The 18265-nt window shown below is 33.8% G+C and overlaps 1 protein-coding gene across 9 annotated transcripts in view; it reads left to right on the forward strand.

The window, feature by feature from the left end:
- Positions 1-18265, forward strand: part of FRYL (FRY like transcription coactivator) — a 229751-nt gene that overhangs the window by 122365 nt on the left and 89121 nt on the right. For 6 of the 9 annotated variants that reach the window (XM_079153910.1, XM_079153909.1, XM_079153913.1 and 3 more), the window contains 10 exons: positions 1617-1696; positions 2061-2141; positions 4646-4814; positions 5081-5173; positions 7577-7675; positions 8719-8820; positions 12070-12114; positions 14827-14930; positions 15230-15338; positions 16650-16736. In XM_079153910.1, the coding sequence (XP_079010036.1) occupies positions 1617-1696; positions 2061-2141; positions 4646-4814; positions 5081-5173; positions 7577-7675; positions 8719-8820; positions 12070-12114; positions 14827-14930; positions 15230-15338; positions 16650-16736 (969 nt within the window). The remainder of the gene's footprint in view (positions 1-1616; positions 1697-2060; positions 2142-4645; positions 4815-5080; positions 5174-7576; positions 7676-8718; positions 8821-12069; positions 12115-14826; positions 14931-15229; positions 15339-16649; positions 16737-18265) is intronic. The other 3 variants (XM_079153914.1, XM_079153915.1, XM_079153916.1) reach the window with 1 other exon arrangement.

Here is an 18265-nt window from a genome sequence, read left to right on the forward strand (position 1 = left end):
TTCTTGCCCTTATGATAATTTAATCATGGTTACTCTTATCTAGTGTCTCTCTCACAATCACATTTTGCTGGTTCCTGATCATTATTCAGGACTAAATTCAGCTGCCTCTTGATAAACTCCCAAGTTGCCTTAGTGAGAAATAAATTACCATTTTAAATCCTTCCTTAGGCCCTTAGGAAACATTTTGGCCATCTCTGAGTAATTACAGTTCTCTGCTGTTCTCTCCTGGTCTAGTTTATAGCTTTCTTGTTTTTATTTGCTGTCTGTATTATAATTTCATCATATTGATAGAATTCTACCATCTATACTGTCAGAGTTTTTAAGAAAATGAAACTGCTGTATTTTCTTACATTGGACCCCAGGTCTGCAGAATTAGATAAATCATGATTCTGCTTTAAGACACTCCATTGTCTTTGGTCTCTTTATTGTGGCCTGTGTGTGTGTGTTTTACATGTGATGGTTACCTACCTATGCGCCTACTGCCTGAGACCTAGAATTTTACCACAATTTAAGCCTAATTATATGAGTTTTTCCTAGTTCACTCCCTTTTCTTATCCCTTACTATTTGACTGATTTTTTGTGTTAATTATCCCCTTAACTTTAAAAAATGTTTTATATATGTTTAAATAATATATGAATTTTCTTTGTTTCTGAACTTTCTAAAAAATGGTATCATACTGTTTATTTTCATTGAATACTTATTTTTTCACTCAAAAGTACATTATTAATTTAATCCTCGAACTGTAGCTGTATATCATTGTTTTTCTTAGGCATGCATGTAATTTGCTAGTATAGAAGAAAGGGAAAAGATAGTTTTTGCTCTACCCTCTTAGGTTTTAATGATTGGTGCCTTACAGATTAATTTGATAGAAGACAGATTACAGGTAAAAAGGTTTATTACATATATGTGTGGAGGCCCTCATAGAAAAGAAATGAAGACCCTGAAGAAAACCCAAGGGCTTGTGTAGGTGGGGAAGGAAAGACAGAAAAGGTTTGAGCTTCTAGAAGCAGTGAATTATGGGAAGGTAAGTACATGGGGGAAGTCAGAGGAAGGTATGGATTATTTACTAAGGCTTGTTGGGACAGTTACATCTTCATGCTCACTTCCTATCTCCAGTGGCAATTGAACCAGGAGGAGACTTCATACCTGCTTCAGAGTAAACACCTTCAGAAAGGAAAATTCATATGCGGTCTTTAGGAAATAAATTTCTTTTTGTTTGTTTGTTCGTTTACATGTGGTGTGAGAATCGAACCCAGTGCCTCATACATGCTAGGCAAGCGCTCTACCACTGAGCCACAACTTGAGTCCCAGGAAATAATTTTTTTTTAGACAATTTTTAAAAAGATAAAAACCAATTTATCTTTAGAGATAATTTGCATTATCTCTACTATTTGGTCTTGTCAGACTTGTTTTTTCTCCATTGAATAGGTATAAAATGATATGCTTATGTGCTTTCATTCTCTTTATTACTGACGAAATTAAGCATTTCTTCATATGTTTATTGTTGTAGGAATAAAGTGGTTGATTTAATTTAAGTGATGGGAATAATCACAAAAGTCTCATTCATAAGGTAACTTTTCCTTACATGATTTTTTTTTTTTTTTTTTAATTCTAGATTCCTGTTCATCCTGTACCTGATCCCTTAGTTCATGAAGTTCTAAACTTGGCTTTTAAGCACTTTAAACATAAGGAAGGGTAAGTAAAATAGCAACTTGGAATTGTTGCTTTTCTCCAAAGTCCAAGTTGGGACTCTTTGAAGATAATATGAATTCTTATTTTAGAGTTTAAAGCAATACTTTTCTCATTTCTTTTGAATTGACACAAAAGGCTTATAGGACAGATTTTGTAAAAATAATTCTTAACACTGTAGATTAGATTTATAAGAATCAGAAGTTTAGATTTCATGGCAAATTAAAACCTAGACAAGAAAATTTGTGTGCTATCATACTATGAATGAATATTCAAAAAAATATAATACTCTGATAAGGAATTTTAAAATTTGTTAAGATAAAGTTTAGAAACATTTAATGAAATATTGTTTGTTTTATTGCTATTTCAGATATTCAGGAACCAACACTGGGAATGTGCACATCATTGCAGATTTATACGCAGAGGTGATAGGGGTTCTTGCCCAATCAAAGTAAGTTTTATAAATCATTGATTTCAACTTGCTTTGCACTTCAGAATGTTTCATTCCTAACTGATACAATAGACTGATAGTTAGAGACCCACCATTTTTGCCATCAAATTATCAAGAAGCCCTCTCCACTTTTTATCCTTTTATTACTCTTCTCTCTTCCCTACAGGCTCCTTTGAGTAGCACCCTTTCCTCATTTCACTACTTGTTTTACTTTATTTGGGGGTTTCCATAAATGTCTGAATCAAGTAAGTCAGAAACTGCCAAGAATAGTCAGGACATTTACCTTATTCCGTATTTTTAATAATTTTTATGAGAAGTGTTTTTTGAAATCTTTGTTTTAAAACTTTACAGAGCTAATAATTACTTAATACTTTCCAGTTGAGTGCTTTTATTTCTGAGATCACAATACAATATCTTCTAATTATCTTATTTGTGTTAATATTGAACAGGGGGCCTGGGGATGGAGCTCTATAATAGAATGCTTGCTTAGCATGCACAAGGCCCTGGGTTTACCCCCAGCACCACAAAAAGGGGAAAAAAAATGGTAACCAGAGTTTTGATTAGATAGAAAATACCCTCTGCCATCCCTCACCACCACCCTCAAAAAAAAAAAAAAAAAAAAGTGATTGGATTACACCATTGAAAGTGTTATTCAGTTGGAGTTACATTCATTGAGTTGTAATGAAACCCCATTTTAATAAGCAGTAAAGTATCTTTAGCACCTTGTGGTTGCTCTGAATTTCCGGAAGATTTTGGATTTCCTTTTGTTGCTAAGAGAAATTTGTAAGGAAGTATCGGTTCATATTTTCTTGAAGGCTTTTGAAAGACTTTTTGGCCCTAAAATCACCAAATAACAATCTTTCTAAATTCCAAGAAGGCAAGCGCAATTATTTTAATGTGGGAATAGTTAATTAATAGCATATTTAATAGCATTTTAATTTTAAGTAATATACTTTTCTTTTTTAAAAATATTTTTAAAGTAATGCCTTATTTGGTATATTTTTTACACTAAGGGCCCTTATATGACCCATGCTTTAGAGCTTAGAATGTAGTTTGAATATTTTAAATGATTTAAGACATAGACAATAACACCTTACTATGTCATATATGTTTACTCAGTAATGAACCCCTAATTCAGGAATATGGACACAAATCATGGATGTGAGCCATGTTATATTTCTCTTTAAGGCATAGTAATCATGATTTTTTTAAAATCAAAGATGAATTTCCATCTCAGGAATATAGATCAGAAGTTCTAAACAATACATTAGCAAGTTTCAATCAAGGAGAACAGTGCATTATAGCTTGGATAATAAGTCTAAATGACCAGTAAAATTATAAAATGATATCAGCCTTACTAGGCTAATATAAGAGAATCATCACTTTAGAGCCATGTTTAGGTGGCTTCTTGGGCATACAGTGAGCATGGGACAAAATGTGGACATATCCATGTTGTGCTTAAGGCTCACAGCTGGTGGATGAAGTGGGAATAGGAAAGGGAGGGGAGACAGAAAAATGCTTGAGGTATATTTGAATCTTATCCCAGTTTTCTTGGATTGTGGTGATTAATAATATTTTGATAAATTTAGTAAAATAAATGGGTTCTAATATTATTTTAATGGAATAATTTTATCTACTTTATATTTTCTTAATGCTAGAAATTTTCTTGTAAAATGATATTCTCCAAGATTCAAATCAAAATAGATGTTACACTTCCTAACATGTCCATATTTTGTTAATCCATGATTTTCTTTTTCCCTCACTGTTATCACAAGAAAGCATGACTTATTTTAATTATTTTAACTGTCAGAAATGAGTAATATTAACAGTAAAATCTTTCGTTGATTCATAATATATAGAGCAGGATAATAAAGTATTATTGATTAATAAACTATTAAGTGTCTTTTTAAAGAATTAGTTTCTAGTTTTAATAATTGTGATTTGAATCCAGGATTGTGCTCACATTTCAAAACCCTTTTGATTTTGTAGCTTACTCATATTAGGAGACCCGTGCCCTCTCTCTCCTCTTCAGTTTTTCTGTGGTGTAGTAAGATATTAATTTTAAATGATAATTAATATTTTAAAATTGTGTTGGTTTATGTCTTTCAAATAGATTTGTAGTTCCCAATCTGCTGTCTTTGTAACCATCATCATAAACCTATAAAAGAGCCTTAAAAATTGGAGATAACCTCATATTTATATAGCAATGTTTTACGGACTGGTTGTTTGGTCTTATTTCATTATTAATTGATGGTAATGGTGCTGTACTGATGACATCATAGGAATAAAGAAATCCTATCTTTACCCTTCAAGAACTCCTAGTTTTAAAAATAAACCAACAGCAAGTATAATGTAACAGTTTCCTTTTCCTCTGTGTGCTTTTGATGAGGGCAGAGAAAGGAGGTGGTATTTGAGCAACACAACTTTGGATTTCACCCTTAAATACCATGTGGAAAATTAGTGTTTTTAATTCACATCAAATTATGTCTCCATGTATATTAAAGGTTTCAGGCAGTCAGGAAGAAGTTCGTGACAGAATTGAAAGAACTGCGACAGAAGGAGCAAAGCCCACATGTGGTACAAAGTGTCATCAGCTTAATAATGGGAATGAAATTTTTCCGGGTGAAAATGTATCCTGTAGAAGATTTTGAAGCATCATTTCAGTTTATGCAGGTGATATACCTTCTTAGTGGTAGTAATTAGAATTAGCCTGACTGTGGTGGTTCTTGTTCTTCATGACTCTCCTGAAGAAACAAAATATACCTAAATTAAGGCACCATTACTTCTTATTCCAAGAGCTAAATTCTCACAAGTGTGGATTAACTTTCTTTTTTTAACCTTAGTTTCTTGGTATAATAGGAGAGTGTCTCACAAAATTGTGATATTACAAATTCATTAACCTCTTTTGCTAATCTAAATATACCTTTTTTCCCTTCAAGGAATGTGCTCAGTATTTCTTAGAAGTAAAAGACAAAGATATAAAACATGCACTTGCTGGTTTATTTGTGGAGATTCTTATCCCTGTAGCTGCTGTAAGTAGTTTTATTTTTTATGGCTTTCATATGTCCTGTGAGAACCGTACAACCCTGTACTTCATTTCCTCCCTGCAGACTCTTGCAAGGTAGTAAGTAGGAGCTGTCAGAGGACTCCTCTCATTTCTCAGTTGTTCCTTAGGACACTCTATTTTGTTGGTTGGTGTCCATGTTTTGTGTATCCTTCCATATGTTTTATTTGTGTTTTTTTTTTTTTTTTTTTTTTTTGTGGTTTCAGATGGTAGAGTGAATTCAGCCCCTCTTAGTCTATGTTGGCTGGAAATAGGGTTTAAATACTCTCTTTTATTCAGATTTTATTCTAATTTTTTTTTTTAAATGAAGAAACATTTTCATGTTGAGAAACTGAACTGTGTTGACTTTGATTTTTCAACACAGGTTTACTGACTTGTGACCTATATGTTTGTGTGAACTGGTTTGCAGTATTTATGTACTGCCTTTGGAGCCATATTTAGAAAAGGTGAACAGAGAATTGTAAGAAAAGTCAAGAATTTAAAATATTAAGGACAAAGTGGTTGGCACGGTTTTTTTTTTAACCTGTCTTGAGTATTTACTTGTAATTAAATATTTAGTTTTCTTTTTTTAAAATGGAGAATAACAGAAGTCCTGAAGGTTTGTTTAGAGGTTTGCAAGTAGTTTGAGTCAGTCCCCTCATCCTCTCATCCCAGTTTTTAGATACATTAGGCCCATTTATTAAAAAGAAAATGGGCTACTGTTTATGAAGCCCTGTCAGTTCTCCCTCTATGATCATTAGCAAATGTACTTTTTTTTGTTTCCTAGAGATGGTTTGAATTACCATGTATCCAACCCAGATTTTTGTTTGCACATCCCCCTTTGTTTAAGTATTCTTTTTTTCTAGGACTCTAAGTGAAGTTAGGTTTTAGTTTTTAAGGTAATTTCACCTAAAGGAGCAGGTTGTGGGGAGACAACATCTGGGCAGCGGTCCACTCTCACTGTGCTGCCTGATTCCTTATGCCACGTGCCAGGTTCATCAGTTCACTAGGGCTGCCGTGATTACATACCACAGGCTGGGTGGCCTAACAGTGAAGCTACCCAACAGTTGTTTTGCAGCAGTGGAGGCTAGAAGTCTGAGATCTGAGAGTGTCAACAGCTCGGTTTCTTCCCAGGACTGTGTGGAAGAATTTGTTCCCAGCCTCTTGCCTTGTTTCTTGTGGTTTGCTGAATATCCTTGGTGTTCCTGAGCTTGTAGGGGCAACACCCCTATCTCTGCTTTCATTTCCACATGATTTTTTTTTCTTGCGGGCATGTCTGAGTCCTTATGTTCCCTTTTGTAAAGGACTCTGTAGTCATGTTGGATTAGGGCCACCCTAATCCTAATTTAACTAATCAGATCTGCAGTGACCTTTTTCCAAATAAGGGTACCTTCTGAGGTATGTGAGGTAAGGGCTTCCACAGAGGAATTTTGCAGAGATACGTTTGAGTCCATAATGCCAGGCCTCTGCACAGCAGTTTCTTCTGCTAGACATTTTGCCTCTCTAGTAATGCTAAATTCTCTCCCTGGCTGGCCTCCCTTTATTCATGCATTATATATTGAATGTTTTTTGGTGTCAGGACCCTCCTCTATATCCAGGGAGCACAACAAAGAACAAGATAGGAAAAACTCTCTCCTATTGCGGAGCTTAGTCTCAGCACAGGAAACAAAGTAAAGTGGGATGTAAAACGCGTAGTTTACAGACTATGGCAAGGACTAGGAAGAACAGTAAACTGCATGGGACTGCAGGGGGAAGATTGCCAAAGGCTTAGGGGAGTTGAAATTTTAAGGATCATGATTAGGAAAGACCATCACCTTTGAAAGAGGTGGTGAAGGTTGAGGCAAAACTAAAGGAATGAGGAAGACTCACTCTATCTGAGGGAAGAGCATCTCAGACAGAAGGAACAAGCGTGGGTGTCCTAAGGCAAGATCACACTTTGAGGAGTTCCAGGGACACATGGAAGCTAGTGCAGCTGGTCCCAGTGCACAGGGGCAGAGCAGTGGGAGGTGAGGCCAGGGGTGTCACGTAGGAGGCTGATGCAGTGTGGTAGGGAAGACTTTCTGGTCTCAGCTTAGAGGCTGCTTCCATGTGGGGTTTGTCTAGTGGCCCCCTTAGTGCTCCAGTGCCTAGCCATCTTGCTCTCCTGGGGACTTTAGGCCACGTGCTCTCTGCCTATTTGCTTGTTTGTATTCTATGCTTGTTCACACAGGGCAGGGCCTGGGTTTATCTTATTTACTTAACACTTGGTCATCTGGCATATTATATTTCCTCAGTGCAGATCTTGGTGAATTATTAACTACTTTCAAACTTTACAGAAAGTTCTTGTAATCCTTGCATAGTTTAATGTTTCTAACTACTTTCTTTTCTGTTTGCATTACCTCTCTCCACCTAGGCTGTTAAAAATGAAGTGAATGTTCCCTGTTTGAAAAATTTTGTGGAGATGCTTTATCAGACTACTTTTGAACTGAGCTCCAGGAAGAAGCATTCATTGGTATTTAGAAATATTGCAAAGCTTTACATGTTTAATTGGGAGTTTTGGCAGTTGATTTATGAATACAGGAAAGATTAAAGAGAATTATAAAATCTGAAATTATAAAATTCCTGAAGTGCAACACTAGGGAAAATGTTACATATGTATTTTCTATTCTTAATTTTATCTTATTACCTCTACATCTTGTAGGTTATTCAAACTTTCTCCTAGATATTTACATATCTTGACAAGTCTTATAAATTTTGTATTACATTATGGGAGAAATCAAATGTAATCTTATATTTAACCATAAATTCCTTTATTTTACATTATCATAGATTGTATTCCAAAGGTCAGATTTTTTTTTTTTTTTTTTTTAAGGAGCCATTCTCTGTCTAACTACATCTCTTCTTTTCTTAGATTAAAAACATTTTTTCCATTTAACCTTCTACTTCATGTTACTTTTCTATAGCTTGGAAAAAGTGTGGAAAACTGGGTACATATTTGACTAGGTAAACTAGAGATCTAGCAATAATAAGCATTGATTGTGCCAGGCCTTGAGCTGAGTCCCTTGCATTCTTTGTCTTCCTTAAAGCCTCATGGCAGTGTAGAATATTTGTGCTTATCATCTCCCACTTTACATGTTTAGTGCTTAATGTAGCCAGAGGTTGGTAAAGAGAAAGCCAGGACTTGAATGCCAGTCTCTCCTTTGATCCTAGGGCCTGTGTTCATAACCACTATACTGGACAGTGGACAGGGAGAAATATGAGCATGTTCAAACTCTGCGAGATGGTAGTTCAAGAAATGTTCTTCCCACTATTATGCATAACTATAATGCACTAATGAAAACTCTAAACAAAAAAATTGTTCTTATAGAAAATGTATCCTTTATCATTCTTTGCGAGATTATTCTATGAGATTATATTTCTTATTACAAATGGGAAGACCTCATAAGTTATTTTAGTTTACTTGTTTGTTTGTCAGAATAAATGAAATAATCATTTACAAGTCCAATGACTGTTTTCATGAAAAATGTTAATTTGCTCTTTTCCTATCTCCTGTAGGCTTTATATCCACTAATTACCTGCCTTTTATGTGTCAGTCAGAAACAGTTTTTTTTAAATAACTGGCATATTTTCCTACAGAACTGTTTGTCACATTTAAAGGTAAGATGTAATTACATTTCTGACCTGTGAATAGGGGGACTAAAATGTATCCATTTTCAGACATACATTAAACAGTATATAACAAAACCTTCATTTAAAAAAATGTTTTTTAGTTGTAGATGGACAAAACCTTCATTTTTGTTGATCCATTTGAGTAATACTTTGCCACATTCCATTCTTGTGTACTTTATTTCTCCTTTTGGGAATCACATATAGAAATGCAAGAATTTTTGATGGAAAATTTAGTTTGTCTTAGGCAAAATTGTATAGTTTCATGGATCATTGTTTATACTATCTTAGATCTAGCAATATTGGTTAATAAATAAATTTCTTAAGAATTACAAGGTATTGCCAGGTGAGATGATACACACCTGTAACCTCAGTGCAACTTAGCCAGACCCTGTTTCAAAATCAAAAATAAAAAGGATAAGAATATAACTCAATGGTTGAGTGTCCATGGGTTTGGTTTTAGCACTAGTATGGGGGAAAAATTTATGAAAGTGTTACTTAATATCACAAAACCTTCCATGTATTTATTTTGTCTTTTGTTTGTTTATTCATTTATTTATTTAGTACTGGGGATTGAACCCAGAGGTACTTTATCCACAGAGCTACATCCGCAACCCTTTTTATTTTTTAATTTTTAGTTAGGGTCTCCTTAAGTTGCTTAGGGCCTTGCTAAGTTGCTGAGGCTGAATTCGAACATGCAGTCCTCCTGCCCGAGCCTTCAAAGCTGGAATTACAGGTGTGCTTCACTCTACCTGATTTGTCTTCCGCCCCTCCACCGCCCCCGCTTGTCTTTTGAGAAAATTGCAGTAATGTTGGCTCAAGTCTGAGTAATATGAAAAGAGCTTTGATAATAAAATATCACCAAAAATGCATTAAGTATAACTGGTCAAATTTAAAAGTGTAGTCTTGGGTTCACATGAATGTAAAAGTTCCTAAAACAATTGTTATTTTAATGAAGGAATACTTACTGCCAACACTATTTGGAATATCCAGGTTCAGTCTCTCGTAGTATTGATAATATCTGTAAGAGATAGGATTTTCTTCTTCCCTGCTCTGCTAGCAGGACCCTCTTTTCTTCTTTGGATAGGAACATAGCTAATATCTGACAGAGAGGAGGGATTACTCACCTCGTGTCATGTGAATGCTCAATGTGGATACTCTTTTGATAGATGAGACTATGAATATTTGCTGAAAAGTTACAGCAGCATTGCAGACATGACATGTCCTTTTCTTGTTATTCCTCAAGTTAGACTTGAGACTAAAAACCTTAAACTTTAATGATAGTGAAACTGAGGCACAGGTATATTAAATGACCTATCTCTGTCCTTGCAGCCCATGGTGGTATTGTGAGAACTAGACTACTGCTTTCATACTTCTGGAAAGACTCACTGGTTATAATTCTGTATATTGTTTTCATACTTGTATGTATCATTTTCAGAACTGCTTTGATTTCTTAGCAAGGCATACTGAATATGTGTCTTTGAAGAACACTTTTGTCTCCTCCTAGGTGTTATTTGCTATTATTCATATTTGGATAAAAATTGGTATTCTTTCTTTGCTTTACTTATGAAAATTATCAGGACTGAATCAGTCTAGCTGATTTAACTCTTTATGTCTTTCAACCAGGAAAGAAATTTTATTTAATTAATTGCATCACTTTTGTTTCTGTCCTTATTTTGATAATTCATATAGATATAGGTATTTAAGGGAATGGATAATTTTCTGGGTAGTATGAGTTTTCATACTTAAAAAATATTTTTAAGACATGCATTTAATTTGTTTCTGGAAGGTTGCTTTGTTTCATGACAATTCATACTTTTCTGTTGCTTGTTGGAATTTTTTTTAATATATATACGTTTCCACCTAACATATTTGCAATACTTTCGCAGTACCTTAACTTTTTTTGTCTTAAGGCTTTCGTTTGAATTGCTCTGTTTTCTTTAAACCCTTACCTCCTGTTAAATATTTCTGGCATATTGTCCATTTTCATTAATGGTGCAATATTAATCTGCCAGACTAAAGGAGATAAGAGCCACTTAGCATGAATATTTGGAATATAATTGTCTTGGCCATTAACCCTTAGCTTACATTAAGGCTCTATTCAGCAGAAATTTTACGACATTAAGTTTTAGATACTGTGGCTGTTTGCATAGTTGAGGTAAGGAGTTTTGAGCATTTCAGGAAAAATTATGGTGGTTATTGGTTGTAACAGTTATCATTTATTTTGCTTATATATTGGAAAATTGTTCCTAGATAAAGGCCTTACCTAAATTGATAAAGGTGATCAATTACTTTTATTTGATTCAAATAATCTCTTGATTTAGAAAACATCTACAACAGTTTTCCATTGCCTAGACCCACTTCTTAGGACTAATTTTTGTTAATTTTTACTGGATGCTAGACTCATTATCTCATTTAATTTTTACTGAATAGAATATAAGTAATCCATGTTTAGGAAGCCAGTGAAAGAGCTTTGCATCCAGATTTGTCTATCATTACATAACTTTTGCTCTCTCTGTTCCACCATATTATCTGCAAATGTACTAGGAAGAATGTTGCCATACTGAATATTTTAAGAAAATGTTTTGACTATAATTCTGGGATTTTCAAAAAACATTATCTCTAGGGTCACAAAATAAATATGGTGAATTTTCAAGGCACTTTTAAGATATTGCTATACCAATTTTTTTAGTTGGTGACCATGAAAAATGGGCTTGATTCCTATATGCCCAGAAATAACATGTAAGAGTGTCATTTTATTTTCATTAAAGAGTTAAATTTCTCATTTATGTCCTAAAGAGTATTTGGTAGTTTCCCATTCCCATATTCTATTTTATCAGTTTAGGTGCTTAAGTGAAAAGTGATTTTCAAGTTTCTGAAGAATTTAGTAGGGAGATAAAGGGATAATAAGTGTAGATCACAGATAAAAATAATCTATTCTTATTTTCTTAAAAAAATTTTTTTGAAGTTGTTTGAGCTCACATGTAGTGTTTTAAGAGGGAAAAATTAGGCAGTTAAAAATTTAAATATTTGCTCTTAGTTTGAGTGTTGTAGGTGTATCCCATGGTGCCCAAATGGTGGAGTGTTTTCCCTTTGTTTCTGGCCACCATCTTGGAAGTTTCAAATTTCTTCTAAATAGAGACCTTGGTGAAGAGCCGTCTTGTTTTGTGCTTATTTTCATCTAACATGCATGTGCTGCATCTCATGTTTATGTTTGCTGTCTCACATTGCTTTATTTAGATGCCATCTAACAACAGTATCAGAAAACAAATAGAAACACTCCAGGTGAGTTGTGTTGACGTTACAAAGTAAAATATTGCTTTATTTTCTTTAAGTGTGGCATTTGTTTCTCCTTGACCCATTGTTGCATTGCATGTCTAATTTATTTGTTCAAACCTGCTTCTGTTACTGGTAAAGAAAGAGTAGCCCACAGCAGAGCATTCTTCAGAAAGTTTATGATTAATGTAACCCCAGGAAGTTGGATTTAAGAGAAAGAAATGATACTGAATGCTGATCTTGCACCAAACTTTACCATTTAAAAATATTGTTTAATTCATATTATATAGCTATTATAAGTGAAAGTAAGTATTAGATACCATTTTCCATTGCAATTAAGGAGACAGTAAAATGATTTTTTTAAAAAAACTTATATCCTGTGGGTTTGAGTTTTCAACAAATTATTATTATTTTTTTTTTATTTTTAAGCCCAGAGTAGAAAAAAGGGAAGAAACATTAAATGATTGCCACAAAGATCATACTTAACTGACTTATCAAAACTTTTTTATATATTAATGTTATTTGATTTTTATTTATGTGATAATCTGATTATTAAAGTTAGACCAAAATTGTGACTAGGAAATTACATAGCTTCCTCTAAGGCTCAGATCAATTTAGGATCTTTTTTTAAATTTGAACATATACAGCAGCATTGTGGCAACTGAAAAGTCATCAGTAATTGTTTTTTTTTAATCACTTTTCATCTTGCTTTTTTCATGTTGTACTGGTGCTAGCTTGATAGTCCATCTTGAAAGTTTGAAACTTGAGTTTTTTATGCCAGATATCTCATCACTTCAAATAGTCCAAATATTTTTATATTTATCTTTTATATGAGCACAGTTATTATATGAATTAGGACAAATATGTTTAATGTATAATTTTCATTGACATTTTGAAAATATAATTTAATGTAAGTTTAACTTGGCATGTACATAAAAACTAGCTGAACTAGTTTTTTAAAAAAAAATTTGATATTTTTAGAGTATTTTAGGTTCACAGCAAGATCAAAAGGAGGGTACAGAGATTTCCCATAGTCTCTCTATCCTACACCTGTATACCTCCCCCATTATCAACATCCCCCACCAGAGTAGTACAAATGTTACCACTGATGAACCTACACCAGTATATCTTATCACCCAAAGATGGTAGTTTTACATTAGGGTTCACTGTTGGTCTAGGTTGTTCTGTGGGTTTTGACAAATGTATGACATGTATCCACCATGAGAATATTAAACACAGTTTATTCACTGCCCAAAATATCTTCTGTACTCTGCCTACTCATCTTTCCCTACCTTCTTAACTCCTTGCTGAACTCATATTTTGATATTTGATATCTGGGATTTAAGTGATAAAAAAGAAAGTTATGTTCTGTTAAAGACATTACTATAAAAAGCTTGGTTGTTTATTAGTAACATGTGTATATTATATGCACTTACTTTAGTAACAACTAGAAAACTACTTCAGGGAGTGTACTTGAAATTTGGGATCATTATTGATCTGGCAAAGGAGAGGGGGGTTAATGTTGACCAGAAGAGTAATCGATTTCCATTTCTAATTTTGTCAATCTTCATGTAGATAGAGGTGCAAGCAATTATGTTTTCTAGGGAGTCTTTTATCAAAACACTCCCAGTTACCTTTTCACATTGCTTTTAATCATATGGTGTAGATGCTTATTGAACTATATCAAGAAAATCAAGGAGAATGCCTTAAGTTATTTTAAAAACCCTTTCTTAGTTGCCATATATAAAATAATTGTTTAACAATAAGAAAACCTCAACCAAATGTATAAAAATGTAGATTTGCAGCATCTTGATGAATGAATTCTACAAACAATTAACAGTTGTTTAAAGAGTTTCTCTTAATGAAGATGATTAGCTATATTTTCAAAATTCACAACTAAATCTCATTATGTGACTGTGGTCATTTGAGAATTTTACTTTTTTATCAACATCTAGAAAGAAAGTTTGCCCATCAAATTGTGGCTGAAATGGAATAATTTTGTGATTCCAAATAATAATAATAATAATTTAAATAATAATGTTCTGATTTCAAATAAAGTTGGAGGTATAACACCTATTGCTTAATGAACATCTAACAGGTACTGTTCCAGGTGACTTATAGATACTAACTTTCTTAATCCGTGAGGTAGATGTGATATTTTCTTCATTTCAGAGATGAAGGAATTGTGATATAGGGCAACTTAACAGTGTCTAGGGATGGGATTGGATTTGATTCCAGGTGTTTTTAATTTCAGAATCTTGCTCTTAACTCGCTGGTCCATAGTTTCTCTTATAAGAATATGGACTCATTAATATTGGCATTATTTCATATATGCAAATGACTATAATACCATTTGTTTTTTAAACTTTAAATACATATGGGCTGCAAATGAATTACTCTAAATAGGAATAATTTTTCTGTCATGTTGGTTTTGTAGTATGAACTATTAAGTAATTTGTGTATAACTTTGGAGTCTTAGATATAGTGAGAGAATTCTTTATTTTGGTATCTTATTTTGATAGTATAAAGAAGGGTTTACCATTGCCTTATTTATGGTTAGTTTTGAGCCATCTGTACTTATCACATACTAAATATTTAAACCTCTTTTAGACTGAGTTTAATCATGGGAGTTGGAGGCTTTTAATTGTTGGCAGAGAAATGATCTTAATTATTGCAAATGTTTTGATAAGTGTATTCTTATTCTCTCTTGTTTTTAAACAGAATAAAGATCCTAAAATGTCTCGAGTTGCACTGGAATCCTTGTATAGATTGTTGTGGGTTTATGTAATTAGAATAAAATGTGAAAGCAACACTGTAACTCAAAGGTGAGTACCTTTGTCTTAAAATTCATTTAAGATGAAGTGTTGGGACTGGGGCACATGGCTTGGCCAAGCAACTCGTGCTTAGCATGTACCAGGCCCTCACATTAATCCCCAGCACCAAAATAAATGAATTAATAAAAGAAAGTCTTATTTAAAAAAGAACCACACCAACGGAATTTTAGTTAAATATTTGGGGGAGGAATATAAGTTGACAGAAAGAGTAGAAGAACTTTTTGCTAATATGCTGCTAACATCATGGTCTTGTTGAAATTAATTAATGTTGAAATCTTCTCTTCCCATAGTCGTCTCATGAGCATAGTGTCAGCACTTTTTCCGAAAGGCTCCCGAAGTGTGGTTCCTCGTGACACACCTCTCAACATATTTGTAAAGATTATTCAGTTCATTGCTCAGGTGAGTAATCTCTTGTCATAAGTTGGAGTTCAAAATTTTTTTTATACTTCTAAAAACATGCCATCAAAACATTGATTAATATTGATGATGAAACATAAGATTACTTATTGAATAGTAAAATAAATGTTAAGTTTTTCGAGGGGTGGTGACAAAATAGGTTGAAATCATTAGTCTACACACGTGGAGAAGGACAGGAAGAAGCACAAATTTAAGCACTTTTAATTTAGGAAAGGTCTAGAAAGTGTCTAATAAGTTGATCCATTCACTAAATATTCCTGAGTATCCTGAAAGATTTCTCCAAAAATTATTTCCATAATCTGTTTTAACCCAGGTTCTCCAGTACAGATACAGAATCTACTATAGCTAGTTAAACCCACGGAATCTTTTAAGGAAGACACATAGCTTACAGAATCACTAGCAGGACTCAAGCAACAAATTTTCTTCTGAATGACTTGAAGCTATAGAATTGGACTATCAGAAGTTGCTGCCCCTATCAGAATCAAAAAACTGTTAAATATGGAAGTCACACCGGGTGAGGTCATGTAATCCCATCAAGTCAGGAGGCTGAGGCAGGGGGGAATCACAAGTTCAAAGCCAGCCTCAGCAACTTATCAAGCTTCTGAGCAACTTAGTGAGACCCTGTCTCAAAATAAAGAATAAAATGGGCTGGGGATGTGACTCAGTGGTTAAGCACCCCTGGATTCAATCACTGATACCAAAAAAAAAAAAAAGAAGTTGCCACATAGGATAAGTATCATGCCATGGTCTCCACTGGTCAAATAGATTCTCCTTTCTTTCCACCCCCAACCACTTTTTCTTCCTCATGACCCCAGACTCACATTAGTATACCACCTGACAGGTTTATGTCACATACTGAAGCCTGTTTTTGTGAGGCATCCTGGGAAATATAATTTTAGCTTTGTAGCTGCTGCGATAAAAGGAGGTTTATTAGATAAGGATTAAATGTGTGTTGAGTGAGACAATCAAATATTTTTGTCTTATTCTTTTTGAGAACCTCAGCCCTGGAGAAACAGGTAAGATTACCTCCTCAAGACTGCTGCACACCTGTTGTCTAGGGCTTCCTTTCATCGTCATTCTACCAATTCTTTCACTTCGATTATAAGTGATAAGTCATATTTTAACCTTAATTCATATGTATTTTTCTTCTGTTCACTTAGATGTATGGACTTTTTAAGGGCACAAACCTGTATCATTGCCATTATATGTATGATTTTTAGATGGGACTTAATATATATTAGCAAGTTACAAGGACTTACGAATTGATTTGTGTGTATGTGTGTGTTTTAATAGGAACGTTTGGATTTTGCAATGAAAGAAATAATATTTGATCTTCTCAGTGTTGGAAAATCTACTAAAACTTTCACCATTAATCCAGAGGTAATATATATATATATATATATATATTAGTAATATACTACCCTGTACTATTTACTTATTTTGTTTGAGCAAAGTTTCTGGAATCAAAGCTTTTAGGTTTAAATTGAAACTCTACTTCTAACTGCAGATATGATTCAGGACAAGTTATTTCATCTTTCTGAGCCCTGCTGAATGATTTAATGGTCATGCTAAGCATAGTAGGAAATAACAGAAGGAGTAAATTCTCCAAGATATGCAGCTCATGTGGCTTTGAGCAGTTCTCACATGAACTTAGGGTTTTTTTTTTTTTTTTTTTTTTCTTTTTTTTTTTCACTTTGAATGATTTCTATTCAAGGTGCTCATTAATAAATGTCAGCCATTCAGCATTTATTGAGGACCTAAAATGTGCCAGGCACTGTTCCAGGTGTTATAGAAAGACAAGAATCCTTTTACCCAGAGGGAGCTTACAATAAAAAAATAGTAATAAAATATAATAAATATTATATTCTACCTCTGCTAATTTTATACCTAAGGCATTAAATTTTCATATTGTTTCAAAATATTTATAACCTAATTTCCTATATAAGGCTAATGACATTTGAAAACATAAAAAGGCAAAATATGTGTTACCTTTGGTCTTATTTATTTTAAATTACTGTTGGTCCTCATGATTGACTTCTAAGACATATGTCTATGTGGTAACAAGTGGGTTTGAAAGTTATTGAAGCTTTTCACTTGTAGGGTTTTTAAATAAGCTAATATTTAAAGTGGGTAGACAGGAGTGTTTTTGTAGATAACATATTTGACATGGCTTCCAGCAACAAAAATCATAGAACAGAGGACATTTTCTTGAACATTCATTTAAAAAAATATTCTCTTGATTGAAGTTGATTTCTGAAAGTAAAATCTTTTCCTCACCAAAGTTCTTACTAGGACTAGGAAAAGTTTTAATTCTGTTGGTTTATTTTATGGATTATTGTTATCATTCTGGATTACTTTATTAGGATTATCTTCAACCTCTTATTTCCTTTTCTGGAATCTTTCTAAGCTTGTGAAAGCTGGCTTAGTTAAAAATCACATAAAATTATCCCTTAACTCATTTATTCAAATACATATGAATTGCGATATGCTCAAAGAATGTACAGGTGAGGTGACCACTGCCCCCTTGCTGCACTGCAGAGCTTCCTGCTTCCTCCACAGCTCTCCGGTAACCAAGTGAAGCTTGACTATCTGATATGTAGACTAAGGGAAGGCATCATCGCCCTGCCATGTCTAATGATGAGTGAAACTTAATATCTTCATTTTATTTAGACGACTAAAAATATATATATAGTAGTTTTGTTTTCTTCCTGTATTCTAATGAACTACCTAGCCCAGTCACTACGAGGCACGTACTCTGCTTTAGAGAGCACTGGTGCATGTCTTGGGCTGAGGTGGTAGGGACATAGACAGAGGCCATGCAGGCCATTCACTGAAAAATGCAATATTGAAAAGCAATCGAGTTTGGGGGGAATATCAGTTCTAATCTGGGGCATCTTTTGGACATGTGA

The sequence above is a fragment of the Sciurus vulgaris genome, assembly GCF_902686455.1.
Source record: "Sciurus vulgaris genome assembly, chromosome: 9".
In the NCBI taxonomy this organism is placed as follows: domain Eukaryota; kingdom Metazoa; phylum Chordata; class Mammalia; order Rodentia; family Sciuridae; genus Sciurus; species Sciurus vulgaris.